This window comes from Lycorma delicatula, chromosome 9 (genome assembly GCF_047948215.1).
Source record: "Lycorma delicatula isolate Av1 chromosome 9, ASM4794821v1, whole genome shotgun sequence".
NCBI lineage: Eukaryota > Metazoa > Arthropoda > Insecta > Hemiptera > Fulgoridae > Lycorma > Lycorma delicatula.
The window spans coordinates 131,944,624-131,972,357 of NC_134463.1; the positions used below are offsets into that span (position 1 = coordinate 131,944,624).

Here is a 27,734-nt window from a genome sequence, read left to right on the forward strand (position 1 = left end):
AAATGTTTAATCAGCGCTTTGAATTTCCTCATGAAGTACAGCAATGTAGGTGATCCATTTTTAAGCCTAACTGTTACTAGTAACAGCAATGTAGGTGATCCATATTTAAGCCTAACTGTTATTAGTAACGAGACATTAAACTGGAAGCAAAACAACAGACATGGAATGGAAACACTTAACATCTCCTAAGAAAGTAAAGTTCAATCAAATAATGTCAACCTGGAAAATCATATGGACAGTGTTTTGGGATACTCAGGCGTTACTACTGGTTGATGTTTTGCCATGGGGTGAGATGATAAATGATGAAACATATTGTGAGACCTTGACTAAACTGCATCATACAATCCAAAACAGGTGTGACATGCTCAGTACACGAATCAAGCTGCTCCACAACAATGCTTGGCCACAAGTGGCTCATCACATTTGGTAGGAAACAAACTGATCACTCACATTTAGTCCTGAGCTGGTGCCAAGTGACTACCACTTGTTCCTACATTGGCAGTCAGCACCATGATGACAATGACATGTCAAAAAAGCCTTACAGTGATGGTTATCTTCTCAGGTGGCAGATTTCTATGAAGGTGGAATGCAGAACCTAATCACACAATATAACATGTAAGCAATAACAATATATGCCTTCATGTAAGCGGAAATATACAGAATCGTAGATTAAGAATATAAATTCTGGTGAATAAAGAATTTTTAAAAAGAAATTTACTTGTTATTTTTTTATATTAAAATGGTACTTACGTAAAAAAAAAAACATGCCTCATATATATACGTTAACATATGATTACATTAATAGTTACCGAAAAACTATAATAAACAAAAAAAAAATTATTACCTTTAAAACTAGCAGATAATTTTTGTGGCATAGGTAATGGTTTTGCAACAGCAGCACGTGGTATGGGTTCAAGATTTTTTGCATCTGGAATGCGTTCATGGTAAATAAAATCATTATCTTTTTGTGCTTCACTTAAATTCCTCTGAGCTTTATTTAAATGATCAACACAAGCACTTGGTTTCCATCTTTGTTGGCCAACCTTAAATAACTCTATTGCTGACTATCAAATAAAAACAAATAAAAAAAATTATAAGCTTATATCACTAAAAAATAGATTCTGTATTTTAAATAATAGGAAGAAAAAACTATGGATGGAAAGGATAAATGATTTTTATTGAAAATGACAACATTCAGACATTTTTACTAAAAAAAAATTTACCAGGAGCGCAGCTTCTATAGTATATAATGTTATAAAATGATTATACAAAATATTGTAACTACATTTAGCAGCTTTATAAATCATTTGAGTTTTTCCAATGTATGGGAAAAATTGCTATTTTGGCTCTCAGTCAAGATGGGGAATTATTTTCTATACTGAACTAAATTTTAATGAAATATTCAAATAAATTTTTTATAATTTTTACTAATACAATGCATATAGAATCTTAATTAAAAGACTGACAGAAAGATGCCTTTGGCAGTCAGGAAAGTATACAACAGTTTCCTAAAACTCCAAAAATACAGCTATTCACTTAAATTTTAAGCAAAAATTAAATAACAGTAAAGTCATTTTTAGATATATACTTTACCAATACTTTTTTGTGCAATCTCTTCATACCAGATTCCAGAATTATAGTACACTGAAAGTGTGCTATAAACATACACACTGAATGTATACTAGTAAAGTAAGTAAAAATCATGCGATACCAAATTATCAAGTATCATGTGATACAGATGGGTTATTAAATTTCCCTAAAAGTTTTATTTAATCAATTCCAAACAATAAGCAATAAGATTTAAATTTTGATTTTATTTTTAGATAAAATCTTGGTAAACTAGAAATAAACTAATTGTAAAATAAAAATTCACAAAGTACTTAAAATGGAACACCTTAAATCATTATCTATAAGTAATTTAACAATTTTAATTTTCTGTGATGATTATAAAGTGAAGAAATTTGATTCAATTAGAGCCAATAGTTTGTTTTAAGTACTTTAAGTACTTAAGCCCATCTTAATTATGTGGTAAGTCAGGATTTAATTCTCAGTTATTCTAAAGATTTTATTTCATACATATAATACATATGTATTCAGTAGTGTGCAAATTCATCACAACACAAATGTCATTTAATAAAAAGTAATTTCATTCACAATAAAAAGTCATACCGGTGCAATTTGTGACTATTTACAAATTAAATATTCCCTCCTTTATTCTTAATCACTTCACACACACATGATTTGGCATCAATTCAACCAGTGTATTACAATTTTTTTTTTTTATTTCTTGATCATGAAACCATACTGATATTATTACTTTAATGAGGTAAATTTTTGTAGTATAATTCATTTTTGAGTCATTTTTTGACTATTGCCAAGAGATTTTCAATTGGGCTAAGTCTGGGCAGTTGCCTGGCCATGGGAGCATTTTAATGTTTCTTTCTCTGAAAAATTTGTCCATTTTTTTGGCAAAATGGCATGGTGCTAAATCCTGTTGGAAACTTTGTTGCCTTGCAAGAATTTGTTTTGAAGTTGAGTCACAACCTTTCCTTCACAGCCATTGATTTCAAGATTGATTTTCCAGTAGATTTCATCTACTGAAAGTAATGAGCAAGGGTTTTCAAATGTTAAATAACCCCAAAACATTTTTTTCTGGGGAAGTTTAACTGATTGCTGAATATGAACTAGTAATATATTTTCATCTGATGCTTTTCTAATGTATGGAATCCTTTGCTCCTGAACATAAAAATGTGACTTTTTGGATAATATAACAACACCTTTCCAATCTTCTTTGGTCTAGTTAGCATGTGCTTTGGCTCACAAGAGCATTTTTTTTGCACACTGCTGTTGTTGGCAAATGAGCTTACCATCCAGCTGCACGGAGTTGGCGTCTAACAGTTGTCACATGTAAATTTGTTCCACCGGCTTCTTGATTTAAGTCCACAGCAGATAATTTTGGATCAAGTTTAGTTTTTCTCACTAATAACCGATCCTGTGTTGGAGTAGTTTTTCTTTTATAGCCACTTTTCCCTTTCCTTTGATGTGAAAAGGAGCAAGTTTCTTTAAATTGATTTAAAATAGCATTGTCCGTAGTCAACACCACACTGAGAAGCTTTTTATCAATATGTCATACTGGTATGCTCAGATAGAGAGAAAATTTTCCACCAACACTTTCTTGGAGTTGTGACCAATATCGATACACAGAACAAAAAATATGAAAATATGATTTTGTAATTAAAAAATGAAATAAAATTTCACACACTATTTATAACATGAAAATTGCTAACAACCAAACAATAATGACCTACATTACAGAGATAACTTAAAATATGGGTGTGGTCAAGGAATGTAGCTATATAATAGAGGAGTGTAACCATATATAATATAATATTTTTTCAGCCTCTGCAAAGTACAGAATTAGAGAACACTTACCTTTACTTTTTTATATTCCAAATGTTTTTTTGGGCCTAAGCCCATCCATCTTCAGTGATATTTTTTAATAATTCTTCATCTGCTTACATTCACATATTCAGTTTTTATTTCTTTTTACTTTTATTTCATAAAAACTGTCATTAATAAAATTTTAAAAACATTTTAAAAATTCAACAAATATTTGTTCAGTCAAGAGAATGAAAAAGTATTGCAATAACTATTAATTTATCAATATCTTATCTTTGTAAGCCAACTTAAATAATTTTAATAAGAATACCACCATCAAATTCCATATGCAGATTTATAAGGCTGCATTTACATTTATATCTATCCATATACACAATTTTTCTAAAATTTCTCATTTTTTTATTACTATTTTCATATTCAATATTTACTCTTTCAATTATTTATAAATTAGTTATAGAAACCTATTTTCTTATTTTTAAATTATCTAAAATGTTCATTACAATGTAATCATTATAAATTTTGACTAAAAAAAGGCTCATACGGTTTAATTAAGTCGGTTACATTATTTGTATTATATACTTTTTATTTTATAAATTTTGTATTACATTGACGGACGATTTTAAAATGCGAGGTTAAACAGATTTATTCTGAGAAGACTGATTGTCGATAACCACGGCATAATTTAATTCTTATCGCACATTCTTGCTAAAAATAAAATTTTATCATAGAATGACATCATGCTCACAATGGGAACAAAGTTTTTCCACAGAAGGCATTATGTTAGTGTGCGTACAGCCACTCACATAGACTGAGTATTCTCAGGAATGGTGGTGAGTGTTAGACTGGGAGACCATTGAAAGACACAGTTTGTGTTCAGATTCATTAGTGCGAGTTGAGTGTAGTGACTTTGTTCGGAAAACTGTTCAGGAGGTAAAATTAATATTACAAAAATTTAAAACCAAAAATATTAAAAGTATATCAATTTCTAAAGGAAATACCTTTTTTATTATTCAAGTGAACCTTACACATTTAATAGACTACAAAGTTAAATCACACCATATAAAATTATTAAAATAAATTGTAAGTAATTCTTTATTGATAAATTATTTCTTTATCTGTTATGACGGTAACTAACACACACACACTTATGGTAGTATTCCTAAAACTGATATTTTAAAAAAGGTGGATGAAAAGCATTTCCTCAAAAAGCACACTTGTTTTTCATTGATCCGATTACATAGTACTTAGCCTTAAATAGAGTAGATTTAAGTTTGCATATCATGACTGGTTAGTCAGCAACTTCAGAAAGGGAGCAGCAGTCCTTTGACTGCTGCTCCCTTTCAGCTCCTTTTTCTGGTTTCACCAGTTACCCTTCCTGTGTTACAGTACACTACAGTACAGTCATCTGCTTCTTAAAGGAAGTCCAGTGCTTTGAACATACAGTATGTCATCTTTAATATGAAGACAGTCAATACTAGCAACAAGAAACAATAGCTTTATCAGCTTTGTGGTATTTGTTGTTTATTCTTAGTACTCTACCACAATCTAAACATGCCCCTACCAGTTAGATATTCAGAGCTGATTGATCTTATTATTGGCCATTTTCTGATCTAGAATCCAGCGACAATCTTGTTATATTAGGCTCTCAATCCAGGGCAAAAGTGATTATAAAATAATATTTTTTTATTTAGTTCTGGCTTATGAAATAATCTATGGGAAACACTTTAACTAAAAAAAAATAATTTTAATTAACTTATTTGACTTATATAGATACAAAATTCTCAAAAATTATTAGTTGAAATTTTCCTGATTTTTAGGGTGATATAGTGTGCTGAAGAAAAATATTTTTTCCAGTCCTATCTGCTGTACAAGGAGTAGAGACTGTACAGCATAAAATATATTTTTTAAAACGTTTTCTGTTAACTTGCAAACTTCATTAACAGCTATTTTAATATTTACCAGCAATGAGTATGACAAGTCAACACACATTTCCAATTAACCATATTTGTAGCTAGGAATTTTTTATATATATTTTTTTAATGAGCTATTCTCATTAACGACTAAAATGGCAACTGCACCTAACATTGTTTAATTTTGGTGAAATACAGGAATTAGTTTATAAGACTGAGTGACATTTTAACTCGCTTTATGTCTTTTAATTTTCAGGACGCTATTCCTCAAGATGTTCTAGTTGTTACTGAACTTATGGTCATAAAAGAAAATGTATTTAATGATCTTAGTACTTGTATTATACATATATATATTTACACTGTACATTTGTTTGTGTATGCGTGCATTTATACAAATAAGAAGACAACATGCAGAAGATAACACAAAAAAAAATTATGTTTTCATTGGAATGAAGAAAAACAGCATTATTAGCAAGAAAATTTTGTTAAGTTTGAAATATAAACATCAGGTGTTTCTTGATTCTTAAACAACAGAATCACATTTTAACATTATTCCACTTTTCCTAACCTTCAAGGTGACAATATATGAAAATAAATGGTTCAAATTTTTTATATTACAAATACTCTTTATATTTGGTTCACTGTATTAAATGCCACTTATTGAAACACAAAACTTTCACATTATTATAAATAATGTTGGACTTATTTGAATTCGGAATGAATACTCTCAACATTTTATATTACATTGGCAAGTATTACTGCTAATTCCAACTGCTTAGGTATAACAGTTCATAATCAAACATACATGTAATTTTTAGTTTTATCTTTTAAGTTCTTGATTTTCTTTTCTGAAAACTTGGGTAAGACCTTTCAAGAAATGTAAAAAATTGTTATGAATTTTCGCCAACATTTTAGAAACGATGCTATATGCTGGATACAATTTGTTAATATTTTAATGTTGTTATGAGGAAGAAATCGTTAAAACCAGAAACGCTAAATGCAAGTTTCCTTGTATTTTTGAGTTAATGGCAACCAATCTGCTTCAAGCAGATTTAGCATGCAGTAGCAGTTGTATTGACGTGGTCTAAACTAATCACTTACGTTCAATCGAGTGATTTCCTCACCGACAGCTTTGTTAGCTCTGCAAACTAGACTTTGACGAAACTGAGCAATACCATGAAATATGGCCTGTTTACCAGCAATCTGAAATTAAAAATATCTTTTAAGTTTCACAAAAATTATGAAATATATTTAATTAAAATTCAAATCAACTATGAAGAATGCAATCATAAGCAAAGCCACAGAATTAAGTATATTTCATGTTTAACTTCCGATATATATTTATGTGAAAAAAAATGTTGCTCACCGTTTTAGTCACGTTTAGTGTTGTCTCCTTCAAAGTAGTTCCCCTCTGATTGCACACACTTATTCCAGTGCTTCTGCCATTGATGGTGTAACATTTCTGGAACTTATCTTCTGTAATATCCTCCAAGACCCTCGTCACAGCTTTTTGGACATCTTCTGTTGTTTGAAAATGGTGTCCCTTGACCACCATTTTGACTCTTGGAAATAGAAAAAAGTCGTATAGAGCGATATCTGGTGAATAAGGTAGCTGTGGTAGTACTGAAATTTGTTGAGGTTAAAAATTGCTGTGCTGACAGAGCAGTCAGACTGTACTGACATTACTGAATGCCAACATTGCCATTCAGCAATGTTGGCACGGACACGAAGAACTCGTTTATGAAGTCTTTCTAAAATTTCTTTGTAGAAATATTGGTTAACTGTTTGTCCAGGAGGCACCCACTCTTCATGAACAATTCCCTTGGAATTGAAGAAGCACACAAGCATGCATTTTCACTTTTGACTTTGACATGCGAGCTTTTTTTGGTCTGGGTGATCCCTTTGAGCACCATTGCGAACTTTGGCGTTTTGTCTCTGGATCGTATTGAAAAAACCAACCTTCATCACCAGTGATAACACGGCTCAACAAATCTGGATTGATTTCCGTTTGCTCTAACAGATCGGCTACCACATTTTTCCGTGTTTCTCGCTGTTGTTGTGTGAGATTTTTGGGGACCATTTTTGCACAAATCTTTCTCATACCAAAATCTTCAGTTAATATTAGACGGACTGTTTCTCGATCGATGTTGAGTTCTTCTGCAATCATTTTCATGGATAATATTAGATCAGATCGTACGATTTCATGCACCCTGGTCAAGGTTACATCTGTCCGTGAGGTTGATGGTCGTCCACTGCGGTCTTCATCTTTAACATTCGTTCTGCCTTCACTAAAAATCTTGAGCTCTTGACATAACCTTCTCTTTAAAAGCCTTCTGAAGCTCACCATATGTTGTCGTTGCGTTTTCACCCACTCAACGCAAAAAGAAATGGCATACCGTTGCGCAATATTTTGGGGTTTCATTTCTGTGACGAGAGACACAAACACGTGTTCACTTATTACAGCACAACTCACGACTGAGCAGTTGCATCAATGTGCCGCTTGGACTAGAAGTAGCTTATAGACCAAGGTCAAAGATGGTGTGCCTACGCAAGCTGCAGGGTTGCCACATCTTGCAAAGAAAAATCAGTCTCATTACTTTATTGTCGCACCTCATATTTATATTTTTGCCATTCTTCTATTGGTAGAATGCCATTTTTGCACATCTATTTTACATGTCTGAATCTCATATGAGAATAATTTGTAGAATTTCACAAAACTTTAAACAATTAATTACAAAATTTTAAATTTTCCTACCATGAATTATCAAATTTTCTAAGTAAACAAACGTATTGAGTTGTTTTTTCTTCTTAAAAATTGCAGAATATGTGAACAATGGTCAGACATAATCATGGAGTGTGCTAGAGATATTCCGTCCTAACTTCAACCACTAAATTGCTTCCAGCTACAGAATACAATTGATTGTAAGTGATAGAGCTGGCAATCTTGGGTTTGGGGTATAAACTGAGATGACTCTAAAGTAACACGACTTTTTGTTTTTGGCAAAGAGCAGACATCTTGGATGTCAAATTTTTACAAAATAATTACAGAGTACCTTAAATATGAAAATAAATTATAAGCTAGATAAAACTTTTCTAAAAAACATTAATCTTACACAAACATTTCTGGAAAACTTATACAGATGATCGAAAATAACTCAAAACTATTTCTTTTATCTTTAAATTAAATTTCAGTCAAGACATGATTTATTGAATTAGGTTTTGGGAATATCTTTTAAATGCTGACCTCTAAACTGTTCACAAATATGGATTCTTTTTAACACATTTTACATAGTTAAAAACCAATCTTTCTTCTGGTATTGCTGCTATTTTGACTCAAATGTTGTTTTTTAAAGCTCTTCTAAATTTGATGGCTTATTGACAAACTTTTTCTTTCAAATAGCACCAAATAACAAATTAGGAGCCGTCACAACCTGGTGACCTTGAAGGCCAACAAATTTTAATTTTTCAAAACTATTCGATTTCCAATTCGATTTTTCTCTGACCTAAGGAACTCCACTATGGCTTTGCTAGTGTGAGCCATGGCTTCATCTTGCTGGATCCAAGCTTCTTCGATGTATCTCCAAGATCCACAATGAAAAATTCCTCAAGCCTTTGCCGATATCTATCGCTATTCACTGTCACTGAATTGAGAATTTTCTTAAAAAAAAAAAATACGGCCCAATAATTCTTTGTGAAGAAACAGCATACCAGACCATCACTTTTTTTTGCCTGTAAAGTAAAGGACGTTCATGTGCAACTTGTGGATTACCAGTATCCCAAAAACAATCATTTTGTTTATTGACACAGCCACCAAAGGTAGAAATGGGCTTTGTCACTCCATCCACAAATAAGGCAAAAATGAAACTTCAGAAATCACTGGGGGGTTGATAAATTGCCAGCAATATTCCAGGCGCAATGAAGTGTGCCATGATGGTGCAAGTCCATTTTATGGGCTAATTGGATTTTGTAAGGAAACATTTGTAATACTTGTGCAATATTCTGCACAATGATGTTCGACTAACATCCAATTGAGTGGAATGTTTTTGTATTTGATATTGTGGCATCTTCTGAACACTGTTCCTCACAGACTCAATATTTTCATTATTTTTGTAAGATCTTGGTCTTCCTGATCTGACATCTCCCACTGATGTCATTCTGTTCAAATTTCAAAACTACTACGCAGAAGGTTGTTACACCAGAAGTGATTTTCTAGTTTTGTGAAACTTTCTAAATTTTAATTGTGTTTTAGAAATACACCTCGACTTTCTAAGTAAAATGTTACTATTTTTATTCTTTGAGGGTTATTTATCCAAGAGTCTTGTTTTATTTAAGTTTAATCGGATAAAAATAAATATTATATTTTAATAATAAAAATAAATTGTAATCTTTTCTCATATGAAGTGATTTTTGGTCCACCCAATACAGAAGACATACATGAATATTAAATGTATATGTGTGGTAAAGTGAAATAGAACTGCAATAAGTGCAAATAAAACAATGTAAACAATTAACCAACACTTACAATGGGAATCCAATCTTTATCCCAAATTTGTCTGACACTCTCCTTCTGAAATACTCTCATACATTCAGCATACAATTCTTCACATTGTGATGACAGCTTAGCTATTACTGCATCCTTCATATTGCCTATAAAAAGATCCAAAATTAACATAGAAATATTATTCATGCAAAAAAATTAAGAGATTTTAGAAAATCATATCTAAACACCAACAATAATACTATAATAAAAATAATTAAATGCAGGGGACATATTATTGCCTTTTTTTTTAAAAAAAAGTTCATGTAAACAATTTTTAATTTAGTTTCCAGTGTTCAATTATTATTAATCAGAACTGAGAATTATCTACACAACCTAGTTAATGACAAAGATACATAACTAAAAAATTATGTAAAAATAGAAAATCTGAATGTATAATAAACAACTAATCCATAACTAGAAAGAATTTGAATCAATTTACAAATAGCACGTAACTAAAAATAATGCAGTCTGTAAGGAGGTATACAAAAGCATATGAATTAAAAATTGCACCAAAATAATATTTTTATCTATTTTATTAAATTTGTATTTACATTTACTAGGTCACAGTAAATATATAGGAACATCAACTTATTACAAATTTTCCACATCATAGCCAAGAATTTACTTAAAATGTTTAGTTCAGCAGAAGGTCACCATCATGGCACACTACAAATACAGCCACTAAAATTCATTTCAAATTTCATATTAGTATCAATGCTATTAATTTAAAAAAACTTTTAAGAACCTGAGTATAACCATAAAAACAAATTTATACTTTGTCTGTCTAAAGGTGGCCTCATCCATTCATCCACAGGGGCTCCAGATTTATACTCTGGAAGCTAAGTAAATATTATAAAATCATGTAAATGTAATGAGTCATAAAATTACATATTCTACAGTGCGAGTGAGAAATCCTTTGTAATAAATCCAGCGTTATTGAGCTCTACTGCTACCATTTCTAACTGCTCGTATCGCTCTCTACTGCTGGAAAAGGTGGGGAGGAAAAAAGCCGTGGTAGGGATTGTCTGGTGTGCTCATTTGTGGTGGGATGAACTTAGTTGTAGTTGAATATGGAACAATGGCGGATTTGAATGTGTTCACTGTCACAGAGCATTAGCTTGCGTGTTGACCCACGAATGTCCACACACTGGTTAAACATTGGAGAATATAATAAAATAATGGAGATTTCTTTGTGTTTTGGGAAATTGTCACCATCATGGCAAATGTTACTGACATGGGAGAAGAAGGCTTTTGCAACGGGAAGTGTTCTTAACATGCTACACAACGGGAGGTCAGGCTCTCGAGCTGAGACTCGTGCCGCTGTTGAGGCATCGATTCAATGATCACCACACAGATGAAATCAACAAGCTAACACTGTACAAAGTAGGCATTCCAAGACTGACTGACAATTCTAGACCATATGGGGAAGGGCAGCCACAGCTAATTGAGCAACAATGACCTTGATTGATGTGTTTATGCATGTCAGTTTTTGTTTGATTGTTTTCTAAGAGCAAACATAAAAAGAACATCAGATCATGTTCTCAGACAAATGTACAATTTATAGATCTCATAACTGAAATGTTTTTTCTGGACGAAAGGCAATCCTCAGTTTTTGGAGGAAATCGAACACCATCCACCTCTTGTTATGATTTGAGCTGGGATGACAGCTGAACATCTCCTTGGTTATCAGAGATTGATCGACAAGTGGTCGTTACCAGAATTAACGGAAAATGGGATCATTGACATAATTACATTTCAGCAAGATGGAACTCCACTGAATTTTACTTTGCAAGTCCACAGATACCTTAATGAAATCTTTCCGAATTTCAGGATCGGATGCGGGTCAGAAGAGTTACCGGCTCCACTGCCTTGACCAGCAAGAAGCCCTGACCTTACAAAACCTGACAATGTATTCTGGAGTTTTGTAAAAGAAGAGATCTGAAAAAACAGATACATCAACAATGAGCAGTTCCAAGATGCTGTTCGGTCAGCACTTTAAATGATCACCCCTGATATACTGTTGCGGATGAGCAAATGGACATGGAGGTGCATGTAGCTGTGTTTTGAACACTGTGGGTCCACACAGACATTTTAGATCCATCAAAGGAAGCTGCACTTATGCTAATAGTTTCATAACTGGCATACAGAGACTTCTCGCCTATTCCAAACATCTAATTCTATAATTATGATATTAAAAGTATTATATGATGCCACTGAATTTTTATAAAGACTGTGTATTGCTTTTGTTACTTAAATGAACTAAAAGACTTAGTGCAGCTGAAACTACGATAGTGTTACTGGAGATATTTAGTGACATGTGGTTGGCAGCATTGTGTTCCACATAACCTTCGCTGTAACCACATCTTGGATTTTGAGATCTCTTTAGTTTTCATGTTATCGTTATTTCAGTACAATGTGTTTAAGTATTAGTATCGATTTTTGTAAAGTGCGATTTTCAGGAGTAACGATATAGCATAAAACTTTGCATGAAACTGGAGAAAAATTTCACAGAAAGATTTCAACTTTTGAAACAAGCTTACAGAGATGATGCTCTGGGTTGAACGCAATGTTACAAATAGTTTTTACGATTTAAAAGTGGTCGTCAGTCAAATGAAGATGACCCTCAACCAGGAAGGCCTTCGACTTCAACTGATTACATCCATATTCAGAAAATCAATGATCTGATGTGTTCAAATCGCCAACTGACTGTCAGAGAAGGTTAACATGTTAATTGGATCATGCTATGACATTTTGACTGAAAAATAGAACGTACATCATGTTGCAGCAAAGTTTGTTCCTCGTTTCATGACTGAACAGCAGAAAACATCAAGTGGACGTTTGTCGGCAATTACTTGAACAAGTCAATGATGATGAAACATTTGTGCAAAGGATCATAACGAGAGATGAAAGTTGGGTTTACGGCTATAACATCGAGACAATAATTCAATCATCACAATGGACTGGCAAAGGATCTCCACATCACAAGAAAGCATGTCAGTTTCAATCCAATATCAAAGTGATGCTCTCTGTTTTTTTCGATTTTAATGGAATTTTGAATTCTTGCCTCAAGGTGAAATGATGAACTGTACGTACTATCATGATGTTTTACAACAGTTACATGAAAAAAATCGGCAAAAAGAGACCAGAGTTGTGGCAAGACAACTCATGGTTCCATCACCACAATGCGCCCACACACTCAGCTGTGTCAATTCATCAGTTTTGTGCCAAAAATTAGAGTCATCCCTCAGCCTCCCTTCTTACGATTTTTACTTATTTCCAAAATTAAAATCAGCGATGAAAGGATGCCGTTTTCAGATTACTGATGACAAACCAAATTCGTCGCAGATCTTAAAGGCCATTTGAAATGAAGTTATCCAAGACTGCTTTGTGAAGTGGAAACATCGCTGGGAAAAGTGTGAGTAGGAGAGAGGAATACTTTGAAGGGGACAAGGACCAATAATCTGTAAAATAATAATGGCTAAAAAAATAAAGTTTGGTAATTTTCTGAGCAGACCTCCTATTTAATAGCCAGCAACATAGATAAGGAATATAGTTTTTATTAATTTCTTTATTATGTAGCGCTACAGACTGCAATTCTCAAAATAATTTTTTAAGGTAATGGGTGAGCCAATAACAAATAGGATTTAAAAAATTTAATATTTTGTTTATCAGTTTAAAATCAACTTTTACCGCAAACTAGCAGTTCATTTAATATCATTTATCTGTACCTTGAAATACTTTAAGTTCTGAATATATCCTGAAGGTGGCCACCATTTCGACTCACACATTCTTCATTTGGGTTTCTGTTTTCTAGCCTACAATGTAACATGTCTATAGTAATTATAGGAAGTAATTATTTTTTTTAGTTCTGTTTCAGTTCTTTGTTTTATGGGAACAGATCACTCCTGTAAAGTAAACATCTTTCTCTTCAAGTAGTCCCACAAAAAAAGCATCCTGTGAGATCCAGTGATCTTGCAGGCCGAGGAATATTGCAGAGTCTGGGAATAACAGGCCTAGAATCAATCACTTAACTACATTCTCAATGAATGCTATGAAGTGATGGCAATAACATTACAATAATTATTCTCAGAAGACACTCATTATTCCAGAGAATGGCATTGGACAAAGTATAATGATGTCAGTACTATGTAGTCGTTCTAATTTCATTAGGATTGCTTGTTGTCCGATACTGAAAATTTTGTTTATTAATGTATTCGCATAAGCATATTTCGGATATCGTCAACATACATAAGATTCAAGGTTGGTGGCAAAACATCATACTATCAACTTACCTTACCAGCGTCATTTTTAATGCTAGCACTATCTGAATTTTACAGGGATGAATGTATAAGTTTATATTGAGAATCATCTGAACACAGTTATTCAAGTAGCTGAGTGAAACCGAATAATGACATCCAGACTACTGGAGTTACTTTTCATTGTAGTTCTGTCTACATTTCCAGGTACAAAATTCCGATAAGATTATATCCTTCCAAAGAATACTGAAGTGTCACTAAATCAATTGCTATTATCATTTATGTAAAATGGTGTTGTCACAAATGTTCAATGGCTCCAATATTGAAAGAAGATAAATCTGTAATAAATAGTATGCAGTTCATTGTAATTATGTTAATGCAAAAACCGACTGAGAAAAATAAAAAATTTCTCATCGAGAGAAATTAAAAATTTCTTGATGAAGTATAATGTTACTGAGTTAGCTCAGAATTTAAATTTCAAGGTTTTTTTCAATTGTTAACAGAACTAAAAAGAGCTTAATATTTTATTACTTTTAATCTCAATAAAATTCTGAAGCATCATGTTTTTAAATTTTATAAATTAAAAAATAGAGGTAGGTATGTTAAAACTTTTATATTTTTATTTTTTTTTTATTTCATAAATATATAATACAATTTTTTCTGTTAAGAGAGAACAGAATCATTAAAAAAAAATTGCTACTTGCATAAAAAATTCTCACAAATTAGCTTTCACATACAAAAAATTTTTTTTAAAAAACCCAGATCATGTGGATTTGCATAGTATCCTTGTTTACAGATTTCAATCGACTTAATATTATTAAATGTTTTCTATTTATTGCACTTTTCTACTTCTTAGATTTGTGAATTATTGCTAGATTAATTAGATGGAAAAAACTGTACCAAAGATGTGTTAATATCTATAATCAAAATAAGACTAAATACTATGTGATAAAATTAAAAGATTACACATGTGTGGACTCATGCATATATGCAGTAGTTTATAAAATAATAAATTTATAACATACCATAAACAGCTTTATGTACAAAGACTTCTTGTGCTTGGGCAAGCATGAGACTTGATAATGCAGCTAATGTATCAGGATGGAGATCAGGAGTTGGATCTTGATGTATTGCACCAATAACAGTATTTTTAAGATTATTCAATATTCCTGCTGATTGCTGAAACATGTAAGTGAAAAAAAACCAAAATATATAACCAATACCCACACAGAGTATATCAGGACTTTCATAACCTATTCTAATTGTGAAACTAATGGAAAAAACGTATGATCTAAAACGCTTCGTTTGCAAGTTATGGTTAGTTAAAGATTTCACTCGGATTTCAGCTACCTGGGTGAAATGAGGTTATACTGAAATTTTTAGAATGTTAATTAAGGGTTAATTGTAATTTATTGATTTTGACTGAAAAATTGAATAAAATAGGTCCCCAAACCACACCTGCTGTAGAAATCTGGGGTGAAAGCCAATAAATTTGGGTAAAAAACCCTGTTTTTGATGTATGACATACAATAACTCTGATAAATGGGTAATAAATATATAAAACTTTTAAACAAAATTTATAAGAATTTAATTTGAAAAGATATAAGATAAGTTAAATAAAACAAAGAAAGGTTAGACAAATTTGAATTTTATTTAGAAACAGCACACTAGAATACTTAGGTGCAATAAATGCACCATTTATTAATACATTTTCAAAAATGAGCCCACCATTTTCAACACATTTCTTGGTTCACTTCTGTACTGCTTTTATTCTTCTTAGTTCTTCAGGGTTGTCTGTAACCCTTCAACGGACTACTTCCATATCATATGCCAAAATACTTCCATATTTTCTTATACCCACATGTGGCTTACTTTTTCTGCTTTTAGAGATAAGTATTGATAAGAATTGTAAGCTAAATGAAATTAACCGATTTAAACTATTATAACACAAACTGCTTTATAATAAAAGTTCAAAAATGAGCCTGCCATTTTCAACACATTTTTTGGCATGCTTCATACAAAAGCAGTACATGCTTTTGTTGCTCTTTTTAGTTCTTCAGGGCTATCCTTAAGTTGCTCAGCTGCAATCGTAATATGGAGAATTAATTCCTTAGAAGAATGTATTTTTGCTTATGTATACAATATTTTTCATCCATCCCCATATGCAAAAATCTAAAGGTGTTAGGTCAAGTGATCTTTATGGCCAGAATTGTGGTCCTCCATGATCAATCCATTTCTAAGGTAAATGATTTAAGCGAGTAGAAATGGCATAACAGAAGCTGGGAGGCATCCCATTGTGCTGGAATTATACTGTGTCTCAGTGCTACAGGAGCATCTTTGAGCAGCTGCAGCAATTCTTCTTGAAGTGTAAGTATTTCAGCATTTAAGTGGCCAGGTAATATTAATGGTCCAAACAGCTGATTGTGAAAAAGACTGCACCATACATTGATGCTAAATCGATGTTCAAGATTGCCTTCAACAGTTTCATAAGGATTTACTTCTCTATCCATGCATGCTCATTGTGTAATCTGTTAGCATCATTGAGTGAAATTTACTTCATCTGTAAAAAAAACATTCTTGTAGAGTTGTCAATTTGTATTCCACCAGTTGCAAAACTACAAGTGAAGAGGATGATTTCCTGGATGTAGCTGTTGAACTGGCTGTTTATGGAAAGGATAAAACTTGTTTTGTTTAAGTGTCTTCCAAACCATCAAATACAAAATTCTATTCTGCTTAGAAAGAAGTCATATACTAATGCCTGGGATACTCTGAACTGCATAGATAATTTTGGACAGATGGTTCTCATAGCTGGTATGAATACTAGGTAGTGAACATGTTTCCCGAAGATTGCGAAAAGTCATGCTAATTGTTTTTAGATATGGAATCCTTCTTTCTTTTTCAGTTTAGCCTCTGAAACCGCTGTAAGATATTACTTCAGAGGATGATACGTATGAATGTAAATGAAGTGTAGTCTAGTACATTCTCAGGTCGACCATTACTGAGATGTGTGGTTAACTGAAACCCAACCACCAAAGAACACTGGAATCTAGTATTCAAATCCGTATAAATTAACTGCCTTTACTAGGATTTGAACCTTAGAACTCTCAACTTTAAAAACAACTGATTTGCGATGATGAGTTCACCACTAGACCAATCCAGGATGTCTTATTACACACACCCAAAATGAAAACCATATCAGTGTATTTGCTGTAAGTAAGGTATTACTTCAATGGCAAACCAATCACGTTCAAACTAAAATTCATAGAAAAGTTCCGCTAACAACAGCACAGTTCACAGTACCCGATATACTTAATGTACCTAACAAAATGATTTAAATATTAATATGTTATTGCACATTGTTGATTGGCTGTTGTTATTTTATTGCCAACTTTGAAATAATTTACTGTATTTGTCATAATTAAAAAAACTATTATCTAAGTAATTTTTATTTTATAATTGTTGTGTAATTTCTAGTTATTTTAAATATTTCAATAGTAAATTTTGTTTTTACACGTTTTTCACTTCACCAAAAAAGAATTTGGTTTATATTTACATTAAAAGTACTTTTCTAACAAATGTAGTAATGTACAGTTTTTAAATAAAATTCTAATTTTTAAGTTTTGCTTAAAAGTTTTATGCATTTATTACCCATTTAACAAAGTTATTGTATGTCAAATATATAAAACAGGGTTTTTTACCCCAATTTATTGGTTTTCACCCCATATTTCTCATAAACAACTGCATATAAGATTCTGAGACCTATTTCATTTGATTTTTCAGGTAAAAAACCATAAGAAACACTAATTCTGCCCCCTTAATTAACATCTTAAAAATTTCAGTAATACCTTATTTTAACGGAGTGAAAAAGTTTCTTTTTCGACACTGAATTTTGTGTTTTACATCAGATATCTTAAAAACTGCTGGAGTTACAGTTCTGGGACCTGTTTTACCTTCTTAAATTAAATAAGAAACCACCAACTTTACGTCTAAATCTGGGTCCCAAAAATTTCAGCAGGGCTTCTTTTTATTAGAAGGGCTGAAATCTGGACGAAATCTTTTTTCATTAGCCGTTAATTCGAAAACAAAGCGTTTCCAGATCTATGTTTATATGAACTTTATTCATTATTGTCATGGTAGAACATGTCCTGATAGTTTCTCAGTTTCTTTGTGGGAGACCAGTATAAATACAATGAAATCTCCCTAAGACAACTAACCCTGGTTCCAGGTGATTTTGGTCTTCTGAAGAGTTGGTCACTTCAGAAAACATGATTGTCATGCGGCCATTATAATTTCTTAAAGGTGTGTCAGTGAGGTTATAGTTAAAGGTTCACAGAAATTAATATTTTTAATAAAAACATGTAACTGGATGTACAGAAATATCACTTTCAATAAAATTAGACAAATTTTGTCAAGCGATACATATATTACTTTAACACAGATAATTCAGTTTATGACAATAATGAAAAAGAAAAAAAAAACATTAATTAGAAGATGAAACAAGTTCTGCAGAACATGTTAATAAATTTTGTAAAATGGAATAAATGTTGAATAAGAAAGTAAATACTGTGAACGAGAGGTACGTGTAAATACTGTGAATTAATTTTATATTTTAAATAAATGAAGTGCACACTGTAAAATACTGTAAATGCCAAATACAGTATTAACAAAAGTTTTGTTTACTAAAAAGTCTGACTACTTGACTTTGTCTTTTGTTTAATCAATTTCTTTTCTAATACAATTTGAACATCATAAAGCAAGTCACAAGTGTTATTCTTACCAAGATTACGATATAATTATTTTAATTTGCTGACAAAAATGTAAGGTGATTAAAATATCACCTAAAGGAAACAGTTGGATTTCATCTTCATCCATCACAGTCTCTTCTGCATCTTTCAAAGTAGAAACGTTAGCATGCTTATCCACAATTTCTTTTTCCCAATCTCTTACATTTTCAACTTCAACTTCTTCGTCTTCATTAAAGTGAACATCAATGTCAATGTACTGACCTACTTCTTTGACTTAATTTTTAGAATTACAGTTTCTTCACTCATTTTCTTCCTCATGTAACCCCAAATCAATACCACTTTTCTTAAATCACTTGTGTTTTCGCCCACACTAATCCAGACTTCCTTTGCATATTCCACTTCATCAGTCAAAAAATTTTTTTTAATCAGATCATCTACATTTTGAATCGAGTCGATAACTGCTACAAGAGTAATCGTTAAATTAAATTAATGATAAATTAATCATTATTAAACGACAATAATGAAGTTTTAACAACTGAATTATTCCAAGATCTAATGATTGTGACTAACTTGAGTGTTTGCGAGGTAAAAACAAAAAATAAATGTTACTTAAAGACAGTTACAGGCGACATGGAGCACTGTCCAAAATTAGCCGCAATTTTCTGAATTTTTTCATTGAATTTTTGGATCCAATGAGTGAAAATTGAGTCCATCATCCAAGCCTTTCGATTTGTGAATTACTCTATTTTCAGTTCGGACATATTGACATTTTTGAAACATCATGGCCGCAACAAATTATTTATTATTAATGGAGGTTCTTTTTGTCCTATAGGACTGCACACAACATCACTGTCATTCTTTGTTTTACTTTTTAGTACCATACGCAAACGTCAATGACTTAAGTCAGTAAAGGTCAATAAAAAAGTCCTTCTTCAATGATGTGAATGTTCTTGAGATTGTACTTATTTATTAACAATGACTACTGTTGCAACCACTCTGGCACTGTGTTTTCACTGACTGATTTACTTTCACCAAACAAATTTTTTTAAAACAATATTCTCTCCAATATCCATAATACCTAATCGATTATCTAATATATTCTCTCAACAGTGATTGGATGGAAAAATAAATTTTCCAACCAACCACTGCTTCCAGTAAATGTCTCAATTTCAAGTTGTTGCGCATAACTTATTGCTTTTTCTTGTGGAGGTTTACTGCTGACAGCTAATTTTGGTGCATGGGCACTTTGAAACTAACAAGTTAAATCATTCACTTCTATGTATGGTTGAAAAGTTTCCTTTTTTGTATTTTTAAACCATTTTCTTCATTTTTCAATTTTCTTGGATTTGCGCTTTACTACAATCATATTTTCTATAGTGATGTAAGTTTTAAACAAAATTCTAATTTTTCTAACTTTTCTTTGTTTTATTCAACTTTTACTTCATTTTGTTCAGAATTAAATTTTCATATTTTGATTAAAAGTTTTATGTGTTTACTATTCATTTAACAAAGTTACTGTACGTCAAACAAACAAAAACAGAGATTTTTTATCTCAATTGTTGATTTTCACCCCCTGATTTCTCAAAACCAACTGGAAATACTGTTCTGGAACTATTTTACTTGATTTTTCAGGTCAAAGGCCATAAGAAATCACTAATTCTGCCCATTAATTAACGTCCAAAAAAATTCAGTATGATCTTATTTCATCAGGGTAGCTGAAATCCGAGCAAAATATTTCACTAGCTGTAACTCACAACAAAGCTTTTTTAGTAAATATGTTTATGAACTTTTTCCATTATTTTCATGAGCAGAATAGGTTATGAAGTCCTATTCCTGGGAAGTCATGAAGTCCTGGGAGAACTTTGTGATACAACCCATATATAAAAGAGGGCCCCAGCCATGTTAGAAACTCCTCCAACATAACTGGTTTCTGTTTCCTCATCTAGCTGAATGTGGGGTACATTGATAGCATGACTGGTCACTTCTAGATAGAAAACAACTTTAAAAATGTCAATTGGTTTATACCCATCAAAATGATTATTCAGTCCAGGGTCTGTACCAATAATAAGCATGTATCTTTTTGCAGTTGGTCATGTCTCCAATGAGATTTAATTTTTTGGACTTAATTCCTAAATTTAGTGAATTATTAACTTACAGAAGAAAATGTTTATTTTACTTATTCATTCTTTTTTCTAGCAAAAACAGAAAACCACATTTTTAGTAAAAATAATGATTTAATCAAAGATATTTAAATATCTTTATATTAAAGATGAAGTTGCAGGGATTATAAACGATTATTAAAATTCAATTTTTGAGAACATTATTAATTTTAAAATCACATTAGGAAAAATTCCCATCAAACACTAAATTTCAAAGAATTATAAAAATTTACTTTACTGTTTATCCCAAAATGACCTTCACCATTTGTTAAGACTCAGGTTTCATTTCCTCCTTTTTTATTTGTAAAAATAAAAATTTTCACCCTTTAAATTCTCACTTTTTTCGTTACTCTTATTAAATGAATTTGTCTAATGCTCTATTGTTAGTCGGTCTTGTTCCATTCTTCAAAGACTCAACATGTGTTTATTACTATTGTATAATTAAAATAATAAAATAATAATGTTATATATACAAATTACAAGTTCAAAGATTTTATATTATAAACAAGATAAAGAATTTTATTTATTTGAATGAACCAGCGAATAATAAAATATTTGGAACAATTAAACCAAGGCAGCATATTATTCGACACTTTTGGTCCTCAGGCCGCAGATATAATCTGCAACTTTGAAGAATCATCATCTTGATATAATCTAAAATTTTTCAAGAATCTTAATGTTCATCATTTACATAATATCTTTTTTGATTTATTATTACATTTAATTTACACTGTATCATCATTTACGTAATAACAATTGATTCATTTCATATTTAATTTACTTTGTTAATTTAAGTTATTACTATTATTATGGATAGGAAACAATTAATTAGACAAACAGGGTTAGTCAAGGCTGCTATAACTAGGATTGGCACAGATTCCCACAATTATGATCCTTCAAAAGGTGATGTTCCCACCTTACAAATTAAAATATTCTTCTTGAATTGAAAACCAACTATGACACCATTCAATCAGAAACTGAATTGGAATTTGTTGATGAAGTTTTAGTTTCAGATCGTATACAAGTCAAAGAAGACTTGTGTACTATAGAGTCAAAATTGCAACATTTAATAAGTAATAGTTAAAATTCATCTAATCAGAAATTTAATTCAAATACTACATTTAAACCAACATAACTACACCTCATTAAATACCTTTATTTAGAGATAATGAGTTAGAGTGGCAGCATTATTTTAATTGATTTAGTACATAATAATAGATTTATCTAATATTCAAAAATTACACTATTTACATTCCTCTATGAAGGATGAAGCCTTAGCTATCATTAAAAATCTGTCAATAACAAATGAAAATTATGTTGATGCTATAGAATTATTAAAAACACAATTTGATAAATTTATAATCGCATTTCATAATGCTGAGAGCATTTTAAGGTCAGGTCCTAAAAAAAGAGAATCCATAATTTTATCCAAATTTATTAATGAAATTTCTTCACGTGTGAATTTATTGTCGTTAATTTCTAACATCAAAATTGGACTGCAATACCTCAAAATTATGGAAGGAAAAGTTATCATATCAAAGGTTTCCAACTTTAAAGTCTTTATTGAATTTCTTAATTCTAGATGAAAACTTCTAGAAAATATTAATGCATTCACTTCAAATACACAAGTGAAAACAGAAAATGAAACAGAGAACAGTGTCATAACAATTCAACCAAAGCTTTTAACAAACGTTTTGCCTTGAATCATAACAAGCAATTTAAAGGATATAATGTCAGTTTTTATTCAAAATTTAAATCTAAGCCATGTTTGTTTTGTAATACAAACCAGCATTTACAAGAATGTAAAGAACTTTTAAATTTGTCCATCGATGAACGCAGACTTTTTGAGGCATAATAATTGTTGTTTTATTTGTTTAAATAAAGGCCATTCTATTAATGTGTTACTCAAAAAACGTACGTATGATTTGTACTAAAAAACATAATACACTCGTTTATATGGACAAAATTAATCATTCTAATTTAGATGGCGACAAGCCTGAAGGTAACACCTATTGTTCATTTAATAATCAGCCAAACAAAAACATACTTTTACCAACAGCCATATGTAATACCAATATTATACATGGAAATCACCATTCATGTAGAATCTTATTAGATTCTTGTAGCGAGATAAATTTTTGCACATATAAAATTGCCTGAAAATTAGGACTTTTTTCTTTTTCCTGTTTAGCATCCAGGAATTACCGTTCAGGTATTACTTCAGGATATGAATGAGGATGAGATGTATGAGTGTAAATGAAGTGTAGTCTTGTACTGTCTCAGTTCGACCATTTCTGAGATTAATGGTTAATTGAAACCCAACCACCAAAGAATACCAGTATCCACAATCTAGTATTCAAGAAGAGAAGGCAATTGCCTTTACTAGAACTTGAACGCTGGAACTCTCGACTTCCAAATCAACTCATTTGGGAAGATGCGTTCACCACTAGACCAATCTGGTGGGTTTGAAAATGATCTTCTCATTTCAGGCATAAATAACTCATTATTTCAATCTAAAACAGTGTTACATTTATATCAAATTCTCAATGTAAATGTTTCATTCAAAGTGGAATGTGCTGTTTTATCTGATATATCAGACAGCTTTCCATCAACCGCATTTGACAATTCTAATCTTCATATTCCTCGTAATATATTTCTAGTAGATCCCAAGTTCAACACAGCAAATAACATTGACGTACTGATTGGAGCTCAATTCTATTTGAGTCTTATCTTGTCTGGGAAATTAATTTGAAATTTCAGATATCCTATTATTCAAGACAGTAAATTAGTATATATATACTTAGTGGTCGCCTTCCTTATAATGTGAAGGGCAACAATACTGTTGCATCTTTTCTTGCTTGTAACACCATAAAAATCTCTCAACTATACTCGAGAATTTCTGGAAAAATAAAGAAATTAATACTGATGCTACAGTTAATAAACTTCTACATGTGAAAAACATTTTCAATCCAACACAACTCAAAATAATCAAGGCAAATTTGTCGTGTCGTTATCATGCAAAGATAATAATATTCAACTAGGTGATTCTTTTGTAAATGCAAAAATAGATTATTTTTAGAAAGAAAACTAATCAGCAATTCCAACTTAAAAATGACTACTCCGCTTTCATTCAGGAATATTTAGAATTAGGTCACATGTCAATTTCGATGATTTGTTAATTTAATTAACACATCAAATGTGTGCTATTTATCCCACCATCCAATATTCAAACCTTCTAGTCTTAACTACTAAAATTCGAGTTGTCTTTGATGGCTCAGCTAAAACCACTAATGACCTATCCCTTAATGATAATTTATTAGTCGGACCTGTAGTCCAAGACCTATTTTCCAAATTGCATAGATTCAGAATCCATAGCCACATCATTACATCCAACATAACTAAAATGTATCATCAGGTATTAGTTAAATGTAGTGATTTCAATTTACAATGTATTCTTTGGCATGATTCTCCATATTAAATAATAAAACATTTTCCATTATGAACCATAATGTATAGGACCAATTGTGCACCAAATTTAGCCACTAGATGTCTAATTCAAATAGCTAATGAAAATGAGAATGATTTTCCACAAGCCTCCAAAAGGCCATTCAAAATGATTTTTATGTTGATCTCGTAACAGGTTCAAATGAAGTTATTCAATTGAAAATTGATATTTCTAAATTATTACAAGATAGTTTTCCACTCCATAAAAGGTTTTCTAATAAGAGTACCGCTTCTTCCATTCCTTCAAATAAAGGGAAGAATTAATGTATCATAGTTCTTTGGAATAATTCTTCAGACATGCTAGTTTTCCAAATTATTCATTCTAATGATTCTAAAAAACACACTAAAAGAAGTATTCTGTCCATTATAGCAGGTGTGTCTGATCCTTTAGAACTCACTGGTCCTGTTGTTTTCTCACATAAACATTTTATGCAATTGTTGTGGCAACTTAAAATTAATCGGGACAAGATATTACGCAACACTTTACTTAACATAATGGCTCAATTTATACAACCAGTTGCATTTGATTGAATCAATTAAAATAAATTGTTCCATCAAACCTAAGTTGATAGTAGAATTAATTCAATTCAAATACATAGATTCTCTAATGCTTCTATAAAAGGCTATGACTGTTGCATTTACATACAAATTGTATACGCCAACCGTACAACTTCTTCTAATTTACTTTGTTCTAAATCAAAATTAGCACCCTTTAAACAAATTACACTACTAAGACTTGAACTTTGTGGTTGTTTACTACTTAGTTGATTATTATTAAAGGTAGTTACTGCCTTAAACATACATTTTGATGAGATATACACTGATTCTACAGTAGCACAACATAGGATTCACGAACAATATCTAATTGAACAGTACTTGTCAGCAATAGAATTTCTGAGATTCAGAAAAATACTTCATATGCTAATCGGCATTATGTCAAATCCTTTGATAATCCAGCAGATGTATTGTCTAGAGGTTGTACACCAAGTAAATTACTTCCATCAAGCACATGCTAATTACATTTCACTTTGGTGGCATCATGGTCCTCAATGACTTTCACAATCTTATTTCCACTGACCAAAAAATAATAATATAATCTTAAAAACAATCAAACTATTTCGAATCATAGCAAACTTATATCACTTGATCCATTTTTGAATAATTTATGCTTACTTCGTGTAGGAAGCAGATTACAACACTCTGCATTACACTACAGTATTAAAAATCCTCTTATTTTAAATCCAAATGCAAATATTACAAAACTGATTATTAATACTAATCATCTGTGTCTTTTGCAATCGGGTGTTCAATTAACATATCATTCTTTACATCAGAAATACTGGATTATAAATGGTAATAGAATTATTTCTTCTATCATTTGTAAATGTACGATATGCTTTCGGTAAAATGCAAAAAGCCAGGTACAACAGCTTAGTCGGTTACCATCTTCCAGTTATTCCTTCCCAACCATGCTCTACACATGCAGTAGACTACAGCGGTCCAATTATGATTCGTCATGGTGGGCAGAGTCTAAGACCATAAATAAATCTTATATAGCACTTTTCTTATGTCTCATTACTAAAGCTATTCATTTAGAATTAGTTTCTGATCGGACTTCACAGTCGTTTATTGCAGCATTTAAAAAATTTATATTACATAGGGGTACTCCCACTCAAGATTTTTCTGATAACGGTACCAATTTCCGTTGCGCCAAAAATGCACTTTATAATTTGTATCGATTTTTAAATTCAGAAAAACTAAAATCAGATTAAAGCATTCACAAGGTATAACCTGATCATTTATTCCTTCCTCTTCACCCCATTTTGGTGGTTCGTAGGAAAGTGCAATCAAAAGCGTTAAATTTCATATGCGCTGCGTAATTGCACAAATTACACTTAATTTTGAGGAATTATATACAGTTTTAACACAAACTGAAGCCTGTCTCAATTCCCATCCTATTTTTGCAATGCATTGGAAATATGGAATTGTCACCCAGGTTTATCCAAGCTGACAACCTACCTACCTAGTAAGGGTTGTTGATTTATATACAGTTAATAGTCCATTAGGAAGACCTGTGCATAAATTATGCCTACTACCAATCTCAAAAGATTGATTTAAATATTTTCATACATTGTCTTGTAATTTCATTTGATTTATGTTATAATATGACTGTTTAGATGCTCATAAATATTGTATTAATATTTATAACCTAATTTTCATATTTGTATTAATTTAATTATTATTTCAACTATATTACACATTATATAGATTATGTACTGATTTATACATATTATATTAGTTGCAGTAAGACACAGGTAATTGTTTATTGATCTTGAGGATTAAAGTTCCCACGATTTATTTATTGTTTATGATTAATGTGAATGTAATTTCAAACTATTATAGATTAAGATATTCAATTGTATTATTTATTTAAGCAATATACTAATTATTATTATTCAAAATACTATTATGAGCTTTTTAATTAATTTGTTATACATTTATATGAATACAATTAATATTACATCACAAATGAATGTAATTACCATTTGAACTAAACATAAATATTAACAATTTAATTATATTATTGTTCATTTATTCACAATTAGACTTGTTTGTTATTCTGTTAAGATGCAACATTATGGATTGTATCATGTATGTAACTTATTGTAATTACAAAAATCATACGATTCATATTGCTTGTTTCATTTACAATGTTAAACTAAAAAAAATCATAGATTTTTGCCAGTTATGTTAAGACTCAGGTTTTCTGAAGCCGAAAGATCTAGAGAACATATCAATAAGGTAAGGTGGATTATATTACTTATTAATTTATTTATTTAACATATCAGCAGTACTATGTTTGAGAAATTATTAATAAAAATAATTGTCATAATTTAATTTTAAGGAAATCATAATACAATTTACTCATAATTATAGTTATTTTTATTTTCATTCATATTAATTATCAATTATGAGATTAAATTCTTCTAACTGGTCTACAAGATTGAATTTTACAATTCAGCTGCAAATTGTTTTATTAAAAGTTTAGTTTTGTTATAAAAAAGAACCATCAATTGGTTTTGTCTGAAATTTAACTAATCTGGCAGGCATATCTTTGACGAAATTTATTTAAAAACCTATATTCATTGTGCTAAATAAATCATGGAAGTAATAAAATTTTGTGATAAATTTAATTAAATTTTAACCCGCATGACTTCACC

At 31.0% G+C, this 27,734-nt stretch overlaps 1 protein-coding gene across 2 annotated transcripts in view; it reads right to left on the minus strand.

Annotated features, from left to right (window-relative positions):
* ALiX (programmed cell death 6-interacting protein-like protein AliX) overlaps positions 1–27,734 on the minus strand; it is a 136,469-nt gene that overhangs the window by 85,547 nt on the left and 23,188 nt on the right. For both annotated transcript variants that reach the window (XM_075375889.1, XM_075375888.1), the window contains exons 4-7: positions 15,131–15,284; positions 9,832–9,956; positions 6,411–6,512; positions 845–1,064 (exon numbers count right to left, since the gene is read on the minus strand). In XM_075375889.1, coding sequence (XP_075232004.1) covers positions 845–1,064; positions 6,411–6,512; positions 9,832–9,956; positions 15,131–15,284 — 601 coding nt within the window. The remainder of the gene's footprint in view (positions 1–844; positions 1,065–6,410; positions 6,513–9,831; positions 9,957–15,130; positions 15,285–27,734) is intronic.